This window comes from Monodelphis domestica, chromosome 4, assembly GCF_027887165.1.
Source record: "Monodelphis domestica isolate mMonDom1 chromosome 4, mMonDom1.pri, whole genome shotgun sequence".
NCBI classification, from domain to species: Eukaryota; Metazoa; Chordata; class Mammalia; order Didelphimorphia; family Didelphidae; genus Monodelphis; species Monodelphis domestica.
In genome coordinates this window covers 149,803,889-149,827,126 of record NC_077230.1, presented here as the reverse complement: position 1 = coordinate 149,827,126, position 23,238 = coordinate 149,803,889, and the positions used below count along the sequence as shown (strand labels likewise).

At 34.0% G+C, this 23,238-nt stretch overlaps 1 protein-coding gene across 2 annotated transcripts in view; it reads right to left on the bottom strand.

Moving 5' to 3' along the window:
• Positions 1-23,238, bottom strand: part of ACVR2A (activin A receptor type 2A) — a 140,055-nt gene that overhangs the window by 5,697 nt on the left and 111,120 nt on the right. For both annotated transcript variants that reach the window (XM_007494127.3, XM_056797202.1), the window contains 5 exons: positions 13,094-13,237; positions 10,700-10,843; positions 8,502-8,647; positions 5,834-5,948; positions 3,531-3,669 (listed from right to left, as the gene is read on the bottom strand). In XM_007494127.3, the coding sequence (XP_007494189.1) occupies positions 3,531-3,669; positions 5,834-5,948; positions 8,502-8,647; positions 10,700-10,843; positions 13,094-13,237 (688 nt within the window). The remainder of the gene's footprint in view (positions 1-3,530; positions 3,670-5,833; positions 5,949-8,501; positions 8,648-10,699; positions 10,844-13,093; positions 13,238-23,238) is intronic.

Genomic DNA, 23,238 nt, shown 5'->3' with positions numbered 1-23,238 from the left:
AAGAATTTTTTTCACATTCTTGGTATTTGGTATACCTTGGTAAAGGTATTCTCCTTTACATGGCCTGTAAATTGGTCCCTCAATGCCCTCAGAAGTCTATCACCTCCATCATAGAGCTCTTTTTATACATACTTGATCCAGTACAGTGGCTCTTCCTTTTTTGGTTCTCTTTAATGCCATTCCTACTTCTTCTATAATAACCAGAAGCTGAAATTAGGGTCTAAGTATGGTGGTTCTACTAAACCTGAAGGAGAAAAGGGTTTATAATAAGAGTTTTTGCAAATCTTCTCCATTTTTCTTCTATTTGCAATCATCTCTTGGGATTACTTTAATTAGCTGAATGTTTTAGCAAGCTTTCTTACACTGGTCTTATCCTCTATTGCTTGTTCATCATCATCCTTCTTCATGAGATTTTACAGGCAAATTTATGTTCTAATCCAGTGTCACTTCTGGGAGTCATCTCTCTCCCTCTGATAAATAAGTAGTTTTTTCATTCTTTGTTTTCAAAAAGGTCCAATGACATTAAGAAGATGATATCTTGACCTTTAAGTGAAGTGGATTTAAATGAGGCAGAGTAGTACAGAGTCATCAGCCTTACTCTCTTTTCTAGAGTCACTGAAGTCCTGACTGGTGATTGTCTGGGATGAATTGGATGACCTTGAAGTCTCCAATGTCGGACTGCACTCTAAGCACTCCATATTGCTTCAGCTGCTTTCATGGCCTTTGGAAAAAAAAATGTCCTCATCTACCCATTTAGACAAGAGAAGTCTTCCAGTGGTTGGGATAGACATCCCCTGCCTTACTGTCACTGATAGGTAAGAGGCCTATTGGTCACCCTCAATCTGGTTTAACCCATCTGCTGAGACATTTTTTACTAGAATGTGGCCAGTACAACTTCTTGGAGCCTCATGTGAGAGTTGGATGATAGGTTGGCACCAAAGATGGATAAGCAACCCTGAAAAGGGCTCAGCAAGCTCTTATACCAGAGGTGTTAATTCTCCCTGAACACTCAATACACCAGAGTAAGTAAATTAAATGCTTGCTAAAGCACATTCTGGATTCTTTGGTTTGCTTATTATAGAAGTAATTTAGATTGGTCTAACTTGGATAAATTATTAGAGTTGGTGTCAATGTTAAATCTTCCTAATTGTATGCCATTTGGGGGGGGGGTGTATTATTCTTTATTCTTCCTTACTTATAAATTCTCATCTTAGCTTTTATCAGACAGTGGTCTGTGCACAAAAAGTTGATACAGGGATCCATGTCTTTTCCCATCTGTTTCATCCAATATTTGTGATTATTTATTGTTTGTCATTTCTAGTGCTTACGAATTCTTTTTTAATGAGAATTTGGTATGATCTAGGAGTCTTTGAATTCCTGTTTCTTTCTCTTGAACCAGTCCTGCCCATATTTTTCTTATCCCAACTTTTCCTATATTTGCCCTGATATTAACAAATAATAATATATATGTGATTTGTTTTTTTTGGTTTTATAAAAGTACTCAAAAACTTATGTTATGCATAAGTGGCAATTATTTTTATTAATACTGTGATAAGTATTGATCAAATATGAAAAAATTACTTTCATGTGTTTTATAAAATTCATTCCATCAACTCCTGTCTTTGCTTTCCAAGGAGACCTACAAGTCATCCTTTCATTTAACTACAATTTCATTCTTTCTCTTGCTTTCTATTATATAATGTCAAGATTGATGTTTCATCTTCTCCAGCATATCCACTTGTTAATCAGTAGATGAGGATCTTGCATTTAGAGTAATTAATATAAGAGTGCAAATTAAAATATGTTGATGGTGTTAAAAAAAACTAGTGATTTTCAAAGCTCTCTGTCCCCTTTCTAATTGTTCTAACATTGTCACTGCAAAAGCAAAATGAGAGTGATTTCATTTTTTTGTTTCATGGCTTGTCACATTCAAAAAGAAGCTTAATCACTAGGAGGCCAATCTCCTGGGCATGTGCCTCTCCAGGAGTCTTTAAGCTGGTCTTCAGAAAGCAGCCTCACACTGCTTATCAGGGCTGTATAGGAAATCTTTCCAGCATGGTAGAACCTGCTAGTATTTGTGTTCTCCTGGTACATCCTTCAAGAATACCCAATCATTTCCACTCCTTGAGGAAGCACCAGAGTAGCACATTTAAAGTTGTATATTTTTACACTGCTGAAATACCAGGAAAATGGAAGTATGCAAAAATTGGTTTTAAGAAGTGTTTCAAATGATACAAAGAGTAAAATGAATAATACAACTTCTGGTCCAGACCCTTTAATCAATACTGACATTCCTCTTACCACTAGGTCTGAGGAGGCTCTTGTTACTACACTCATTTGTAAGCATAAGATTTATGTGACCTTTCAGTATCTGAATATGTGTAAAGACTGCAGCATAACAGAGATCTAATATATGCTCATCTTAACTAAGTGTACTTAGAAAAAAGAGAGATGTCTAATTCAGGGAAAAGACTTTAAAAGTACCCTGTTATTACCCTGGGGATACCAAGAAACTATGCACCACCAAGTTAGTGAAGGATCTCTAGCACATATCCCACAGCTAATATAAACAATAGGACCCCACATGAAATCCAGCCAAACTTGCCTTCTTTCTGTTCCTCAATTTTCATCTCTGGTCTCTCTACTTTTTAACTGGTTATCCCCCATACATGGAACTCTTACCTTAGAAACCTCAATTTCATAGATTCTTTCCTCCTAAGATGTTGCTCAAGCATCATCTTCTGCAGGAAATCTGGATTCCTGATCTCCTAACAATGAGGCTCCCCTTCCTCCCAAACTATCACATATTTGACTTCTGTCTCCTCTCATATTACTTCTATAGCAGTCAACAGTAGAATCAAGCCCATTGAGTGGTCACTTCTAATTTGGACAAAATAGGGAGACCCAGGCTCCCCTCTCTAAAAACCTTTCTATTTATGATACACATACATATATGAATTACATGTACAAATACACACAAATATAATCATACATGTCACACACACACGTATCTTGTCTCCCCCAATTAGAATTAAAGCACATTGAAAATAGGGATCATTTCATTCTTTGTACTTGTATCCTTAAGTTCTAACACAGTGTTTGGCACAAAGCTGGTGCTTAATAAATATTTGCTAATTGATTAATCTCCCATAAGACCCAAATGAAGCAGTTAATATGCCTTTCTTGCCACCCTACATCTGATGAGAGCAATGGCAAAGGAAATGCCTTACAAACCAGTGCCTTTGGGTCAAAGCTTCCTGGACCATGTAATGACTTTTAATTTTAAATACTTATATCATAGCTTCAAGAATAAGGTCAACAAACATCATAAAGCATTATATTGTATACTAGGCATTAGAGACGCAAAAACAAAAATCAAACAATCCTTTTTCCATAAGAAGCTAAAATTCTGAAGAGAAGCAATATAAAAATTGGTAAGTGGAAATAAAGTGAATATTATATTTAAATTTAGTTAGCTGTTCTACATATTTTATACTACTTTCTTAAAAAAAGACAAAACTTTTGCTTACCATCTGCAGCAGTGCAGCGGGAGGCAAGTTCCCACAGTACTAATCCCATGGCATACATGTCTATTCTCAAAAATGCATCCCTTTGAAAGTTTATAGCACCCTCTAAAACTTCTGGAGCCATATACCTTCGGGTACCAACCTGGAAAAGATGTTGAAGACAAATAGAGTTTGTTTATGAATGTTTTTTAACATTCATAGGTAAAAGCTAACATTTCAAATTAATGAAGAAACACATGAGGTAGCTTCATTTTTAGCAGATTAACGAATTGGTCAAAACCACCTACAACTATGTTAATTCACATTCACTGAATTTCTGATGGGATAAATTGAAAGAATATTGGATTTGAAGTCAAGAAAGACCTAGGTTTAAATCTCAGCACAATTATTTAATTTTCTATGTAACTATGGGCAAGCATTTAACATTTTAGTCTCAGTTTTCTCAACTTTAAAATGGAGATGATAATATATGAACTAAGTTATAATGAAAAAGCCAGAAGCCAGACGAAAATTAAGAAAATATCACTCCTTCCTTTCACTAAAGAGAGGTAAGCAACTATTGGTAAAGATTGATGGGTATATTGTCAGAAAAATGATGTGTCATATGGCTTAAGTGAGCTATGGTGGGTTTTGTTTTGTTTTAAAATTTTTTTTAATACTTATTACAAGAGAAAGCAGAGTAAAAATGACATATATTGAAATAAATCTGATACAAAAACAAAAGACAATAATAAAAATGACAATGTCTTTTATGTTTTCCTTTTTTGGAGTAAAATACTTTATAAGGGATAAAATATAAAATAAATGTAAACTCTTGGTATTTTTCTTATTCTGACATGGAGAAAAGGAATACTGTCCAATATGGAATTGAGAGAAATCAAACGCCTTAACTTAAAAATTCCTACAACATGTTCTTCATCAGCAAATCAGGGAAAGATGGGACTATTTTCCAAAGACATAAAAGCAGCTGCAATATGCAAATAATGTATTTAGCAGTATGAACAAGTCCAATAGAAGGAAATATTTTTAGCTATCTAATTCACTATCCAAAAGATCCATTAAACCAAAGACCAAATTATAAAGCATATCATTCTCATTTCATTTAGTAGGGGGAGAAAATAATAGAGAAAGAAGAAAAGATTATTCCAATGATTTAACTATTCCTAGTCTGTCTTTTTTTTTTATATTAAAAATTGTTTAAAGATGAAAGTTTGCCTACTGTCCCTCCTACCTGGTCTTCCTACCTCTGCCGCTGAGAAAGCAAGAAAAACAAAACCTTTGTTACAAATTTCTGTTTTAGTCAGGTTAAAAAAAAAGTCTCACTCTGCAGTCTGAATCAACCTCCACATGATGGGTATCCTGTTTCATCATAAGTCCACTGGAATTATATATACTCATTGTGTTGATGAGTTCTATGGTCATTCAATGTTGTTCATCTTTACAATCCTGCTATTATTCAATAAATTGTTCTCCTGGTTCTTCTCACTTCATTCTACATTCACTTCATACTTCATATCTCTGAAACTATTCCCTTCATCATTTCTTTCAACACAATAGTACTTCATCATATTCATATATTTGTTCAGCCATTCTCCAACTGATGGGCATTTCCTGCTACTGATTCTTTGCCACCAAATATGGGTCATTTTTTTCACTCTGATTTCTTTGAGGAAGAATGCAGAACTTAATAAATAATATCAACAGTATGGGATCTTTATATTTATCAAACACCAGGCTACTGTGTTTATTTGCTTTTGTACATTGTGTAAGTAATTTGTTCTGCTAATCAACCTCTTCATGTCTTGATCAGTACTTAACACACTGCTTGACATATAGTTAGCACTTAATAAATGATTATTGAATAATTAACTAGGACCAAGTCTTTTTGATGATTACTGCTTCGTAATATATTTGAGTTCTGACAAGAAAACTGCTGATATAGCAAGAAAGAATTTTGGGTCTTTAAAAAAATATACAAGTTGCAAAGGATTTTTCTTTGTTGAGTTTTAAGTACAGTATACATTCATTCATATCTATCTGAGAGATATACTTACACCATTCAAGGACCCCAACTCTATACCACAGAATTTAAAAAAAGAAAAAAAAAGGGTATGTATTTAAGAAAGCTCAGTGCATGATACTTTATATAAATCCATCTTATTTTAAAAGACTAATAAAAATAACAACTTTTTAAATTCACTGGAGAAAAAAAAGGCACAAAACTTCCAAGGCATCTTATCATGACAGAAATGATAGACAGCCAACGTATGTAATTATTTTATATTATATTTTGTCATTCTTCTTACCTGTCCATGGGTATCACCTGCAGACTTCCCTGCCTCAAATTTTAATGCCAAACCAAAGTCAGCAATACAAGCTGTGAGATTGTTTTTCAACAACACATTTTTGCTTTTGATGTCCCTTTGAAATAAAAAGATAGGCAAGTTAACTTGAAATAAGTTAAAACAAATTATCTGACCATAAGAAGAGTATGGAAACTATAAGGATAATATTAGAAAATAAGTATTGTTTTGTTAGTTTAGAGATAAGAAGTAGAGAAGCTGGCTTGAGAAGCAATTGGAGCTTCAAACAGAGCTGAGATAATGTCAGTTTCAAGTCTAATGGTTTTTCTGTGTGGCAGTTAGTCTCTGGCACTGGGCTGAGTCACACACGGAGACTCTTGCTCTGAGGGCTTTGAGGAGGTAACATCTTTGCCCCTCTCTTTCTCTCTCACTGTTTGAGGTAAAGGCCTGAAGGAGTTAAGTGTTTTCTTTTTCCAAACTGGGAAACATTATTGACTACCTATTACTGTCTTTATAGATTGTTTAACTCTGAGAAGACCAAAGAAGACATGGTATTTGGTTTGGACTCTCAGTCTGCTAAGGCTCAGAATCCTAACTTGATTCTTGTTGAGATTCAACCAGCTAGCCTTTGCTATTTTTATAACTTGGAGGCAAAATTAAGAATTATAAGGATAATAGCATAGTTTATTTTAGAATAGGTAAAAATTGGGTTAGTCAGATCAGGAAGGATTAGTGTAGCCTGTGAAAAACAGGAGAAGCAGTTCCTTGCGGAACCAGGGAGTTTTATTTGGGTGGAATTAGAATCCCTTAGAGTTAGAAATCCTTTTTTATACTTATATATTTCAATAAATATTCTATTTTTCATAACAACAGTCTCTAGCATCTTTGCACCTGGCCCTGAAGAGAAGTTCATTTAAGAGCTTCACTTCACCAATATAAACTGAAGATACTTTGTTAGCACAGCAAGCAGAGTATCAAAATCAGTTTATAATCAAATCCACTGCTGTTAGTTTTTGAAGTCTCATCATTTATTTTTATAGTATCAAATGTAAAAGGAATAATTAGAAAAAACAAAATTTACAGATGAAATAAAACTTGATTTAAAAATAAAGCAATAAGTTAATTACAAATTCCTGTCCTGTAAGTGAAGTTAAATGAAAGCATACTTTAAAGCAGTTTTGTAATAAGAAGCAGTCTTAATCCAAAAACACTTGTACTGTATTGCCCACATTTTATCTATGCCTCCTCTACTGTTCATCTCTAAACTGCTGGGTTAGAATAAGTGTATTCCTACAGATATTATATTCCATGTTCACATTCAAATAAGCACCTATGTAAATGGAAGAGATCAGAAATACTTATAGTAAGTTCATTTGGATCTCTACAATCTTTCAAGATATTCTCTATTATGGGTATTTTTGCCTTCTTTTTCCCTACATAGTTAATTCTGAGTTGCAGTTGCCTATGAATTTTTTTTTCTACTTTAATCACAAACTAAGTTAAGCCCTAACTGACTTTATCAACTATGGGATCCTGCAAAACAGTAGATCTATTGGCAACCATATTCCCTTCTACTTCCCAACCTCATATAGCTATTCTGAGTCTAAAAGAAAGAGGTTTGACTAGATGACCTCTAAGGTCTCTTCTGTCTTCAACTCAATGTCTATATCTATGTAAGTACAAAAAGTAAGATATAGAGAAAATCACATGTGGCAAGGACACATAGAAATGTGTAGAAATGAATGAGAAAAAAACAGATCCAAACACACATGTTATTAGGTAAGTTCCCCAGAGATTTTACTCCTTGAACAGCTCAATGGAATGGAGGAAGAGCGATAATGAGGTAACAAGTGGGAGAGCATGACATTAAGGAGAAATGAAAAATCTACAGAAGAAATGTCTATGGTAGCATATAACAGGAATATAAAGCTGTAAGGCACCTTAGGAATCATCTAGTTCAACTTTACAGATGAACAATCTGAAGCCCTGAGAGACTGAGTGGCTTGCCTAAGATCACGCAAGTTTTAAGCATCAAAGACAGGGTGTGAACCTGTGCCTCTCCAGATATTTTTATTTTTACTTCGCACAGTTGTAAATAAGACAAGTACCTGCCTTTTAAAGAAAAAATAAAATGAGGCAAACAATCTCATATTTGAAAGCAAACTAACCACTTTATATGAACCAAAAATAGTTTTTCCAAAGTACTTTTTTTTCCGAAAAAGGCAATTTATTACAGAGACAATATTGGTTCAATCTGTGATTTTCCTTATACTCAGCTGGAAAAATATTTATGTGACAGTTCAGAGATTAGTAGGGAATGAGTTAGAAATGTTTACAGTCTTTCTCAAATGCATCTTACTACTCCTAATTTATATTTGTTAAGCTAAAATACCAATTTTTAGCTTTTTTTTTTTAAACAAAGCAAATACATGTCATTTACCAAATTTCTTAAAGCAAACTTAGGAACAAGAAAGTGAAATTCATTGACAATGCTAATGTGCAGTTAACTCAAGATACTTTTGAATAAAACTGAGAATCAATTTAAAAAACAAATACAAATTAGCTGCTTTCTTTAGAATCACTTGCAAAACTGAATATTGTCTAAAAGGGAAGTTTAGGAAGACATAACAAGGCTCTAAACTATTTAGGAATATCATACAGATTTATCTACCTGTGTGATATGGCAGGTTTGTGACCATCTTTTAAACCAGGTATATCTTCATGTAAATATGCCAACCCTCTGGCCATAGTTTCAGCAATATGGCACAATTCATTCCAAGAAACCACATTGGCTTTGAGAAAGTCAGTTAATGAACCCTGAAAGAAGAAAGAATAAAAATATTTCATTTACAACAATATGCAGATGATTCATGATCTCATCTGTGGATTATAACCTCCATTTGTGCAAATTTGTCCCAATCCCCTATTTCCAACCTTCTCATTCTGCATGATTTCATGACACCTGTAATATCCAGGCTATCCCCATCAGTTATTTCATTCTTGCTTATCTATTTTATAATGACAGCATTCTTCCTTGTCTCTTAAGAAATAGGAAAAGGGGAGCATCTTCTAAGTAATCTCGACAAACATCTAGAAAATTATCCTTTTAGCATAGTTTGAATTCTCTCAAGTTTCCATATGCCCTGTTCCTTCAGTGATCAAAGATACCAACATTTGCCCTATATCTGGGAATGCACTGATTTCTAAATGTTGCAAGCATCTACTCTAGTTATATTCTGATGCCTTGCTTCTGTATAGAAGTACCACAGAGCCTACACCAACAGAATGCCGATTCTGGCATACTTTACCAAACTGGAGGAATTTTAAGTACTAGTCTCAGGACCTCAGCTCTGTTATTTTAACACCAACCTAGTTAAGTTTGGAAAGACTTGCTGCCAGAAGGATGGCCACCCTGTGATTAATAATTTCAGCCACATCTCATAAAGACTGTCTAGTAAGACATCAAGGAGGAACAACCTGTCCTAATCGAGGGACAACCCACACCTATGAAAAGACAATTTTTTTGATATCTTCTGTGAGGGTAACCACCAATTTCTTCCATTAGTACTTACACACAGAAGTTATATAGTATGTATATTTTTAAGTGGATTACAGAAAAGTGAAAATTGTTACTATTATTTTCAATGATAGGATATACATAAAATGTTAAGTCAAGCAACTAAAAAATATGAAATCAAGAGCAGTTTAATGGAAGAAATATTTCACTCACAAAGAATAATGCAAAGTTCATAGTTCTAGCTGTGCCATTTATTACTTACTATATAATAAACTAGTCAAGTTCTTTGGCACTTAAAGTTTCCTCATCTCTAAAAAGAGGGATTTGAGTTAGATAACCTTGAATGTTCCTGCTGATTTTGAAATACAATTTAGTAATATTGTACTTTCAAGAACTTTTAAAATAATTTCTAGAGAGAATTAAAGAATTCTTGAATGAAAAGGGCAAAACTTATAAAGGAGGAAACAATATCACAGAAGGATAACAGCTCACCACTAGAGAATGAACAATTGTGCAAATACCCTTTTTTTACGTTATCACAAAATCTTTATGAGTTAAGGAGCAGATGTTTTTTCCTACTGTATATATGGTAAAACTGAGAAGAAAGTCCATCAAATATTTTTTGTCATAATCAACCAGAAGTTGTCTACTCCCAAATCTCCATGACAGCAGAGATTTCTTTTGCCTTTCTTTGCATTCCCAGCACTTAGCATGGTGCCCAGCACAGAATCACCACCTAATAAATGCTTATTGACTAACTAACAGCAAGTCAGTGATAAAGGTGAGAACAGAGAAGCTAGCTTTCTAAGTTCTATGTTCTAGGCATCAGACTAGAACATGAAGCAAAGAGAAGAAATCACTTTGAATAAAAGGAATTACCCAAAATGACTCACAAATAATAGATGAAAATTACTAACCACTGGTTGTATCATAAATAGTCACCTGGAAATGTTCTGAGAAAGAGGATGATGACAAAATGAATAAGAAGAAAATTGAGGTAAAAGGCTTTTTACTTCTTCCCTATTCACTAAATGACAAAACATATACCATTTCCAGATTTTTGCTAATGATACTATATTTCAATACCAATGTCTTAGTTTTAGTAAAACATCATAGAAAATATTAACTTTTTTCAAATAAATTTTAGGAAACCATCTGCCATATTTCTGTTTTCAGAATGTCTATATGCAAAGAATAAAAATAGTGGTTTGGGGGCTCCTAAAAACTCTTAAATTTTTAGCCTTTTTCAAAGAGATGGTGCATCCCAAAATGTAATCATTAGAAGTGGACAATTGCTGAGACAAAGACATTTCTCCCTGTGGATAGAACAGTGAACTGCTGGAAATGTTTACCTTTTCGTGAAATGCTGTGATTAGCCAGAGGTCAACATCAACACTGGTGCCTCTTTTTTCTGCACCAATAAATTGCAATATATTCTCATGTTTCATTCCAGGAAGACTATATACTTCATATTCATTTTGCCATGACTGTTTGTCCTGAAAGAGAGAAAAAATTTAGTGCAAAAGATACAGATGTGTATTTTGCTAAGCTAAAATTTCTGGGACAAATTCCAAAATAAATAAAGCTAGCACTGAAAAAGTTTCTCTTTCAAAAAGGTTATCAAAATCCTGACAAAGGTAGAATTCTTGCACTCCAAGTACCTGCAAAATAGGTATCTCTAAATATGTATAGTTTAAAAGTGATTAGAATTGCTTTATTGTTTTAATTATGCATTGGTAAAAAAAAAAAAAGCTTATGCTTGATAAAGAGGAAAAAAGAGGATGTAATGTAGAATGTTAAGTTCCCTTAAGAAGGGGATATTTCACCTTTGTCTTTGTATCCTTGGGCCTTAATATAGTACCTAACACTTAGTAGGTGTTTAATACATGTTTTTTTATTTGAAGCTAAAGAAAAATATAACTCATGTTGTATATTAGTATTTATTAAGATGCTCCATCTTATGATATTAATAGTTTCATTTTAATCAAAACAAAAGCAATACTTGGGACTCCAATACATATTTCTACATGGTATTGAAAGGTCTATATGTCACCTACCAGCATGAGGTCTGGGAACCCTAATTCCTAATTCAAAATGATCTTTCCTAAAGAACAATAACTCATGTGGAGCTTTAAGATTTACAGAGCCTTAGACACCCAAAGACTTTGAAGATTAAGTAGAAAAGATTCAATTGGCATGCAATTTTAAACTATTTTCCTAACTAGTTTCATTTGATAATTATCTGGGAGCAGCATTTCAGTAAGCATCAAAAATAGTATACCTCTATTTCATTATGAAAATGATCCCTAACTAACATTTACTTATGAAATGTAAGTTTGTATTATCTCTAAAAGGATAGTTTTATTAGCTAAAGCATTTCTTAAGCTGGTCATTTAAAAGATCACTTGTCACTGCTGAAACCTGTGAATTTAAGATTCCCACAGGAAAATCCCAATATTCTCATGATTATACATTTATGAATGTGGCTGAGATTGATCAAGTTTTAGCCTTCTTGGCCCAGACTGTGAGTGATATGACCGTTAATATTTTTTAAAGGTGATACATTTCCCCGTGTATTATTTTCAATAGATCTCAAGAAGATGGACATGATAATAAGACCAAAAAAGAGAAATCCAAAATATCTCAAAGGTCTTAGTGCCATTTTAATCTTCAATAACTTGACAAGCCTTGAGATATTAAATACTAAGACCTTTAGAATACTCTGTATTAAAACAAAGATATTGAATAAAAGACATATTCCATCTCAAATTCTGGCTATTAACATAGGTGGCAAACTTTAAGTATACTATCTCAGCTGGACCAAACAGAGTGATAATATAGTCCCAGGTTACTTCTCTATATTTGAGAATTAGCATTTATTCTCTCCTGTGGCCAAGACAGCTAAATGAGCTATCACAATATGCCCTTAGTCACCAATATAAGTAAGTCACAAAGGAGACTCTCTAAAAATTACTTCTGCACTGACTATTTGAGATTATCATTTCTTGGATGAGAATATAAAGGGATGATTCTGCTGGTGATAAGTCAGGAGTTTCAGTATAATACATAAAGGACAAGAACAATTTTTAAAATAGGAAGCAAATTATTAGAGGTTGTAGGAGAATGTTATAGTTGCCATGTTCCATCATTAACAGAAGAATCTAAGGCTGAATGATTATGTGAGGATTGTTTGCTTCTTCTTGGTTAAAGTACAAAAGAGAATAGATAGTAAAGATATCTTATTCATCTTGGCATCCCTTACAACAAGCATCCATGCACACAGAAGACATTTTAAAAAGGATTTGTTGAATTAAATTTTAGTCTGACATTTAAATTCAAAATGGCTATTTCCCTGAAAGCCAACCTACTCTCTTCTCTAAATTGTTTGCTTTTCTGGACTATAATTATACATCTCATTGGAAAAGAAATCTAATTACCAAGACAACAAGATATATTGGGGGCATCACTTTCACTTAGCACTTTTTATTAGCTGAGAACTAAAAAACAAATCTTTGTAAGCTCTTCTAACTACAAAGTGCAGAGGAAGGCTGGTCTTGCACACTGCACTTTCTAGATAAGGTAATAAACAGGAATACTTGACAAGTGCCTTCAGCAACTAAGGGCTGAACCACCTTGTAAGTTAAAACTCTTCTGTTTCCAGACCATTTTTGAATTGCACAGGCTATCCTGAAGTTACAAGTGTTTAGAAACAACATAAGAAGAACTGAAAACAAAAGTTAACATACCTGTATTGGAAAGATTTTAACAGCCACATACTCATTGAGTAACTGAGCTTTCCAGACACAACCAAATCTCCCCCTAGCTTTTATTTCCAATAACTGTAAGGGCTTCAAGCCTAGTAATGGAGAGGGTGGGGGTGGTCCTGGATCCTACAAATTAGAGAAAAATTATAACAGTCTGAATAAGCAACATACCACAAAGTTAAACTCTGAAAATAAATAAGAAAATAGAAATGTATTCAAAATAATAGTTGACTAAATAACATAAATGACATTTTACATTTACTTAAAATTTTACAGCAATGTTCAGATGTGAATTCCTTAATTAATAACTATTTTAATTCATCATAACAAAGAAGGCAACCTAAAATTTTAAATAACAAGTTTTTATGATATCACTTTGTACTGGAGCTAGAGATAAACAGTGAAAAGAACATTGAAAAATTCTTTGCTACACCAATAAGATGAAATTTCAAAGAAAAATATCTTTGTGAGAATATACTAATGACAACTTTTGTTCTAGCAGGTTTTGTCTACTTTATTATACTTAATGTTTAATAATACTAGAAGTACAAGGAAAAGGAAATTATCAGTAACTTGTAGTCACCTCTAAATGACCAATATCCACCTCTCACTCTAGAGTGCCTAGTATGCCCTCAATCTAATTAACTGAATCAAAACAAAAAATGTCAAAAGGATTATGCATAGATATGTATGCACACACAAGGATAATATGCACAAACAAATATCTCCAAACTTATGCTTCCTTAATTAACTTAAATCTAATTTTCCAACTAGTAGTTCATGCCTTGGCTCATAATGAAGAACAAGGCATAATGGAAAGTATGTGGAATTTGGAAGCATTGGCCTTAGGTTCAAATCCTAAAACTGCTCTGTGTGAGTGAACATGGGCAACTGTTTTTTAGGGGCCAAGTTTATTCATCTGTAAAAAAAAAAAAAAGGATTGGATTAGAGAACCTCTGACTTAGGCTCTAAATCTATGAGCCATGAGCAATTGTTTATCACAAATTACTCTAGAGAGGCACATTGAAATGTTTTGAAGTTGACAGGATAAAGTTTGAGTCATACAATGATTAACTATTAATTATAGTCAAAAAGGTTTAGTTTTGTTTGTTGGTGGGGGGAAGTGAAAAGGTGATTAGCAGAAAGGGGTTATCTAGAATGTACTATAATAATAAAAAACATGCTCTTATAATTACAAATGAACTAAAAAAGAATATTGTCTTCTACAAAAGACCTACTCCACAACTTTATCTTGACACATAAAAAGGCTCTTAGTTCTCTAGGGAATACTAGTGTGGGGGGAAGGGCACTAGATCTGGGTTTTCTTGGAAAAGATACTGGAATAATTTGCCAGTTCCTTCTTGCTCTCATTTTATAAATGATGGGCTGAGGCAAATAGGGTTAAGTTACTCATCCAGAGTCACATAGCTAGTAAGTGTGTGACCACAGGTAAATCATTTAAATACTCTGAATTCATTTTCTTCATCTTCAAAGTGTGGACAATAATAAATATATATTTTGATGAATCCTGAGTGCCACCATGCAGACTATATAATACAGACTGTAACCCATTCATATCCTCTTGTCTCGTGTTATCCTTGTCCATGCCTTCCTAAAAATTCTATACAGAGGTTCCACTCAAATGTCTGGATTTTTCTTCTAAACTTTTTGAAACTGAAATTTGAAAAAGGATAGTGGGCCTATCCACTAACTTTCATTCTTGTCATGCAAGTGACCTATCTCCTTTTCTACTCTTATAACTCTCTGAGGACGACCTTTACTTTACTTCTTTGTTATAATTCTTCAATAGTAAAAGATTGGATGCTACTCATGTCACTGCCATTTTCCCATAGTGAACTGCAACTTAAGTGCTAAGATTGCATTGTTCCATGATTCATAGTCATATAGCATCACCAAAAGAATACAAAGATCACAAAGATGAGTAATTGTTTTATGGATAAATCTATTCATTAAAAGTACTGGGAAATTTCCCAAAAGCAACTCAGCATATCCTCCTTCTACTACTCTATTACTCTATACTACTATCCTCCTTCTATTCTGGTCTCAACTCACTCTAGCAACAATGCCAATCTAGAAAGGACCAAGTTTGTCAGAAACTATCATTTGTAAAAGTCCACCTTGTCCCCTCTCATTTGCTCAAAGATGCCTCCAAAACATGTTAGATTGTTCTCAAAGTTTTTGGAGAGATGGAAAAGTAGGCAAATGAATCAGAAGTTATTGCTATTTCCTCAGCAGCCTTTTATGGTAACAGTAAAAAAAATGACTTTTTTTTCTAAGCATCATGTTATCATTCCCCATTCTCATGTATCTTGATTTCATGTATCGTGAGAATCAACCTGCCAAACCCCTTAAAACCATAGTACATAGAGGAATTTCCCCTATGTATACTTAGTCCAGTACAGCTGCTCTTCTCATTTTTTTTTCCAGGGTAATTTCTACTTCCCTATAATGATGTTAAGATTTTATCAGAGCTATCATGAGTTCAAATGTGGTGGCTTTATTACCATTAAAGAAGAAAGTTTGCTACAGAAATCTTGACAAGGCTTTTACATTTTTTGTCTGTGTTGCATCCCTTCCAATTTCATCCTTAAATGCCTTCTGGATTATCTGCCTTAGTTGAACCTCGCCAAGTTTTCTGACAACTTGTTTTTCTCTCTACTGATTTCTCAATGTCTTATGAAGCGAGACTGCTCATAATCTTCCATAACCTTCTGCAAGATTTTACAAACAAATCTGTATTCTAAACTGGTATTGCCTGTGGGTACCAAATCTCTCCACTGAGGTTCTAATAGTCTGCTAATTGTGGCAACTGATTTATACTGGTTAAATTTCATTAGAAAATAAAAACAATGTTTCAATATCTACCCTTTTGCTCACTTCCCATTTTTGGGTCATTAGTACCTTGTTTAAATAAATAGATCAGGATGAAGTTTCCTGCACTGCACATTATTTCTTAGCTTCATATATGTTCCTTCTTTGGTAATAATTTTGATCTCTATTTTCAATAAACAGTGATCTGATCATAAATAGAGTAATGATTATTTCCTATCTGTCAAAATATAATAATTTGTTTATATTATCTGGTTCTTGCTCCTTTTATACTATCAAGTCTTTTACATCTTGTTTCTTATTCCTGAAACATACTTTCGAAAATGATTTTTGTTGCCTTTCCTGTGCCTAGCTTTGCATGGAAGTCATTACACATTTTAGTGTATGCCAATTTAATTTTGAAGATTTTATCAAGTTTTTTCTTAGAATGTCTCTACCTCCTCATCCTTTTAAAAAGATGCTTGCATATAACCTTTAGTCATAGTTATCTCTTTGCAAATTCTTATCAGTATTATAATACAAGCTGACCAACTCACCTACTTGTTCCTTGTGTACAACACTCCCATTTTCCATCTCCAATGCCTTTCAATTAAATATGTCCAATTTCTGAATACTCTTGAAATATTTCTTGTAAAGGTCATCTGTGATAGGTATCTCCATTTTCTTTCCTCTTACTGTTTTCTTAATCCCTTACAATTTCTACTTGAGGCTTGTCATTCCAGCTAAACTGCTGCCTCCTAAGTTACCAATGATGTTTTAGTTACCAAATTCAGTGGTCGTTTCTCACCCCTCATTCTCCCGGACTTCTCTGCAACCTCTGACATTAATAATCATCCAGTCCTCCTCAATTACTCTCTTCTTTCTAGGATTTGAGGATACCATCCTCTCTTGGTTCTTTGGCTACCATATGACCAATCCTTCTCAGTCTTCTCTGTTCATCCATATCACACTTTTTAACAATAATGTACTACCAGGTTCTGTCTTGGGACATCTTCTCTTCCCCCTCTACCTTATTTCACTTGATGATATTCTCAGTTCCCAGGGATTTAATGACCATCTTTATGCTGATGATTATCAAAATTACCTATCCTGTTCTAATTTCTCTGCTATTCGCCAACAACACATCGTCAACTGCCTTGAAGAAATTTCAAACTAGATCCAAAAGGGAACTTATCTTTTCCCCAAACCTTCCAACCTTCCCAAGTCTCCCTTGTCTGTTAAGGGTAACTCACTAGGATTTCTTCCCTTTTTTACACCTATAACTATTAAGGACAACACTATCATTCTAGTTGCAAAGGCTAGCTGCTGGTGCCTTTGACTTTGAGATGACCTTCCATCTGTTGTAAGGGGTTATTGACTCTTTATTAGTTATTGGTATATTGATGATGCCAATAATTGTATCAGGTGTGAACAGGTTCTCAAATTTGACTGTTGAAAAATATATGGTAGCCAGGCAATTGTAGAAAAATCTTTTTCAGGCCAGTCATAAAAAAACCCAACTTATTTATTGTAACTATTAAATAATTACAAAAAGGTAAAGGAAAAGGAAGTAAAGGAAAATATGTATTTATAAAAGATTCCCTATTAACTAATAATTCTATATAAGTTTCCCACCAAATCTTTCCCTCACAGGAATTCGATGATTTCCAAATGGTAATCCTTTTATATCTACACTAGCTAATCAAATTATAATTCTATCTTACTAAACCTATTTACAAAAACAAAATATTAACATTATAGAAATCCTCCTTTCATCAACTCTGATAATCTGAGTTGGAAGTTGGTTCTCCAAACAGCTGATCTCTTCACTTTTAGATCAGATTTACATGTTGTAAGTCTTCCACAAACCCTCCACAGATGATTTGAGAGGAAAGTCAGGAAATAATCACCCTCTCAGTCTCTCTCCCAGAAGAAATGGAGCTGCTGTTACTCAACTGACGTTCTCAAGGCACCCTCCAAAAATTCTCTATGTCTGACCTGATCAGAATTCCATAGAAATCTCTTAAAGCACCATAGTACCTCAAATCATCTCCTTTGAACTCTCTGACTACATAGTATTTCTAACTAAGCTAATTATTCCTACATCACAATTATCATTACAATTTACACCTCTACTTTGTACATACCTCTACATGCCCAGGTAGTTATATCTGTCTCCCTCATTAGAATGTGAGTTCCTTAAGAATAGGGACTTCTTTGGCCTTTCTTTGTACTCCTAGTGTTACAGGGTCTCATCACACATAGCAAGTGCTTAATAAATGTTTGTCAAGTAACAATAAAACCTTTTCTGACAACATGTTTATTTGAATCTCCAAGGAGGATCTGAGTCATCCTCTCATTTAGCAGCAAGTTTCCTTTGTCTTCTGATTTACTTTACAGTCAAGACTGATAAGATAGGATGGTGAGATTGACTGATAGGATTCAGCTCCAATAGAATGCACACTCCCTGTTCACCAGACAAGAATCACATACTAACAATTACATTAATTTCTAGAGAGGGCTTAAAAATTGTATTTTTAGCAACCACTTCCTACCTCTGTTGCTTTTTTTGTCATGCTATAAATTTAAGACTACTACTGTTTTGTAGTTTTTCTTTATTTCATCAGTTGCCAAGGCCAAGGAATTCATCATGAAGTGACCAACATACTGCTAATAAGATTCTTCTTAATTAGTTAGGCTGGTCTTTGGAAAGCAAACATAACTGGTTGCCCATTCCCAAAGCCTTCCTTTCGAGTATGGCAGAGACCCAATGAGGATTTGCACTCACTGCAGTCTTTTAGTACCCAGCATCACCTCTAAGTCACAATGAGTCATCAGTGTAGGACTTAATAAATGATATTTATTATAAACTTTTAAGGTTTACAAAATACTTTACAGGCATTGTCTAATTGGAGCACTATAGCAACCCTGTGAGATACTAGACATATCAGAGGACTTATTTTAAAGACTCAAAATGGCTGCCACTTGACTGGCTTGCCCATGATCACCTGTTTACTGTGCCATACAGATCTAAAGCCAAGTTTCATTGATTCCAAATCTAGTATCCAATCCATTATACTACACCACTGTTGAAAAGAGAGGATTTGCAAACATTAAATCACAAGATGTAAAGAAAATTCTAACCAATGTAAATATAAATAAGTTTTGTGTATGGACAGACTATATGTCTGTCATCCTAGGACCAGCCTAGTTAAATCTGGTGAGCTCAACCTTAGAAGGTTGGCTATAGTGATGTGGTACAATTTTTAAAATTATAACAACTCATTAAAACCATCCATCAATCACTGTGATTAGTAGAGAGAGAGCATGTCCACACAAAATAAGTCTTGGATACTAGGAGAAACATGCTATAAAAATACATTGATAGGGACGAAGATAAGCATATGGATAGAGACCGGTGCTTTCATGAATAGAGAGAAGTCCTAGGTGAGGAAGTTCCTTCTACCAATGTTAAGTCACACAACTTAAAAAGTGCACTCCTAAGTTAAGTGACTAGGCCACATAGCCAGAATGTAGCAGAAGCAAGAGTTGAACCTTTGAGGGTTCAGGGCCAGCCCTAGATGACCAAGCAATCTTCCTTCATTCCAAAGTATCCCTTAATATGATACTATACTTACTTTGGTACCTAGAGCTAAAACAATTACGTGGAAAACTTGGAGGGGCTGTAGAGAAAGCAGATGAGATGATTAAGAAGATTAGATCCAAAGTTTTGTAAAGAAAAAATAAAATAATTCAGTAATTTAGACCCAAAAAAGAAGTCCAAAGGAGGTCTTTATCAACCGATTCTAAGAATATGAATGTACTTTTCATGTAAAGAGCAAAGAGCAAGACAAAATAAATTAGAGCATAAAAGGGATTTAAGCTAGATATTGAGGTTGTAGAGACAACTAACTAATAGCACAGAGTGTCAATCTAAAGCAACTGTTTCCTACAAGCACCTATTTGTGTTCCTCTTCCCTTTTTTTTCTTTCTTCCCTCATAATCCCTAAGGCCTGCAACTGCTATTTCAGGACACATGTAGGTTAGAAGACTGCACTCAAGAAGACTACTGATGCTACTATTTATCACATTTTAAATCCTTCTCCTTCTACCCCACCCCAAAGCAGAAGGCTTGGGAACATTTTTTAACAAGACAGTTTAGGATTTTTTTTCCCTGAACATGAGCAAACAATAATTTTTCCAAGATGAAGGTTACTCTAAATTAAATTCTACTCTAAGGTAAGGGAATAAATCAAAAGAACTTTTATGATTCTTCCTAATCTAATTATTTCATACCTATGGTAAATTAATTTGTTCTTTTCTTTCCCACCTCCAATGTTACCAGAATAGATGATAACAATGCCTTAAATTCAAAAGAATTACTGAATATGTAAATCAGATAAGAATTTTTTCATGAAATATGATTTCTAGAGAAAAAGAAAACTACAGACATGAGCAATCTGGCCAACCTAAGTTGGGAAAGGCTCACTGTTGCTCAGTTAGTGATAAAAGTTTTTAGGTATAATTCACAATATTAAGACATAAAGAATTACTATGCCATTGAAATAACAGATCCTTGAAATATTAAGTGTAGATGAGCTAGAAAGGGAGTCTTGATTAAGAGACTCTTGGAAACTAAAGAAAATAGAGAGACTTTAAGACAAAAACGATGGTACATCACAGAGAAAGAATCCTATGGATCTGAAGTTAAGCACCCAAGTTTTCTAGTCTCAATAGCTTATATGTATAAAACTCTCTGACTATACCTTTCCCAGTTTAACAATGGGGCTACTAGGCACTCCAGAAGTTGTTAAAAGCAAAGTTTTCTACTCCCACAAATTTCTTATATTGTTAAGAAGTTTTCTGAGTGCTCTGTTTTTAAGAATCATACATCTTAAGAGACTTTTAATAATTTTTAAATCCTATATTTAAAAATATTTTGCTAAATAAATTCCTCTTACCCACAATTTCTTGCTAAATAAACTTCTAAGTTTTCTTAAGGCAGCATTGGCAAAGGTTTTCAAGTTCACAAGCCCAAAGTGCAACTTCAAGCTGCCTACGAGCCCCTGGATTACCCAGCAGAAGGAGGAAGTCCTCTTTTTGGGTGGTTGGACAGAGGGGGAATGGAGCAGCTCCCCACGCTGGCTGGGCATGCATGCCAATACTTCACCAACACTGTCTTAAGGTCCCAAACACATGCTAAGTTCATTTTCTTTCCCTTTTGAATTAGTCAAAAACTAGGTCAATTTTCTAATGACACCACTACTACCAACTCTCCTTTCCATATGATTCTTTCTTAACAGCTCTATCAATTTTATTACCAACAATGAAACCAGTTTTGATTAAAAGTAAGGCTAACTAGTTTTCAAAGACTGAGCTAATCTAGTTTACAAAATGAGGAACTACAAACACATGAAATTCCTCTAAAAGTTCTAGGAAGTAACCAACAGAGTATGTTAACAGCAGGACAACGTAATGAATTATAACAATAAAATGTAACCCTGGATTACATGCCATTCAACATCTGAAGGTTTAGGATTTTAAAATGAATAATTCTGTAATATTTTTTAAAAATTTATATACATCATAACACTGACTTCATGTATTAGTTTTTAAAATGTAAACATTCTAGAATGTGGCTTAGAATGTAATATAGGTAGTTGTAAATCAATGGATATTTATTTAAAAGGTCAATGGACCTCTCAGTACCCATTAGGCAGTTAATTCCATTATTCTCCCTATTAGAATTAATTGAATATCCTAGACTGAGAAAATAGGAAAACAAAGTCAATAATTTCTATATGACCACTGGCTCATGCCACATCACTTGGCCTCAGTTTCCTTCTGTTTAAAATAAAATAAGTTAGATAAGAAGATAATATTTATAAGACCTTTTTAAGCCCTAATCTTCTTTGGATCCATTGATGCTCTTCAGAGTAGTAATATATGAAGTATTCCTGGGTAATATAAAATATATCAATTTATACTTAGGATTTTATATATACTACATTGCAAATGGCCTTTCAAAATTCATAGAGAACCACAATTTTGCAATGTATACACAAAAACAAAAGCTTTCACCTGGAAAGGACACTCTATTTCTACAACTAGAAGTAGAAATCTATGTAGATATACACATACATGTATACACATACTTTTAAAAACAGATTTAGTTGGGAAAAAAACTACTTAAATTCAATCAAACTCTGAATTAACATGTGCATCTGCCAACGGCATTCAGGCAGCAGCACATGAAACATGGTTTAATCTAGTCATGCAAAAAAAAAAAAGGACTAACTTTTTTGAAGACAATTATAGACTGTAGAACACCTTCTACATATAGTAGGAAGAGTTTAGAATGTAAATCCCACCCATCTGGGTTTCAATGTTCCCCCTACTATATTATAGCTATAAGACCTTGGCAAATGACTTCTCTGTGGTATCAGTTTTCTCACTGCCAAAATTGGGAAGGTAAAGAATCTCTAAGATCACAACTCTGAATTCTATGAATCCTTGTAAGTTCCCTACCTTGGTTCTCAATTTCTCTGTGAAATTTTTGTCATTTTCAGGACTTAAAGGATACCAACTAAATAGGTCTCCCTTTCCAGATTCATTTTGCCCTCTACAATTAAAGCTCTGCTTTGGTAGAATTTGAGTTAATTTTTCTGTTGCATCAGTATTTTAGTTAATAGAGGAATAAGTTACAGCACCCTAAATAAAGAGGTGACAGTAAGTCTTTAACATATGGTAGATTCTTATGTTTAGGGCTAATTTCTAAAATAAATAACAAAAACAACTAATCACCACAAATTCTTTAGTTTTATTAAAGCAGAACAAAGCTTGAAAATATGGACTAGAAGCTGAAAGTTAATGAGACTAAGGGGAAACTAAGTGGCACAGCGGATGGAGCAACAGGACAGAAGTTAGGGAACTTAGGTTCAAATCTGACTTCAGACCCTTCCTGGATGTGTGATCCTGGGCAAGTCACTTAATCCTGATTGCCCAGCCTTTGCCACTCCTCAGTCTTAGAATTGATCATGACAGAAGGTAAAGGGGATGGGAATAAAGGGAAAGTAATGAGACAATGTAGCATAATTGAAAGTGTGCTGGATTTGGAGTTTGAGAACCTAGGTTCAGATCTTTAATCCACTTTTTACTTAAGTGACCTTGGGCAAGTCACTGAACCTACCCAGTAAAGTGAATAAGTTGAACAAGGTTATCTTTTGTGGCCCCTTTTAGCTTTAAGTAAATAATCTATGATACTCAGTAAACCAAAGGGACGGCAATTTTAAAATAAG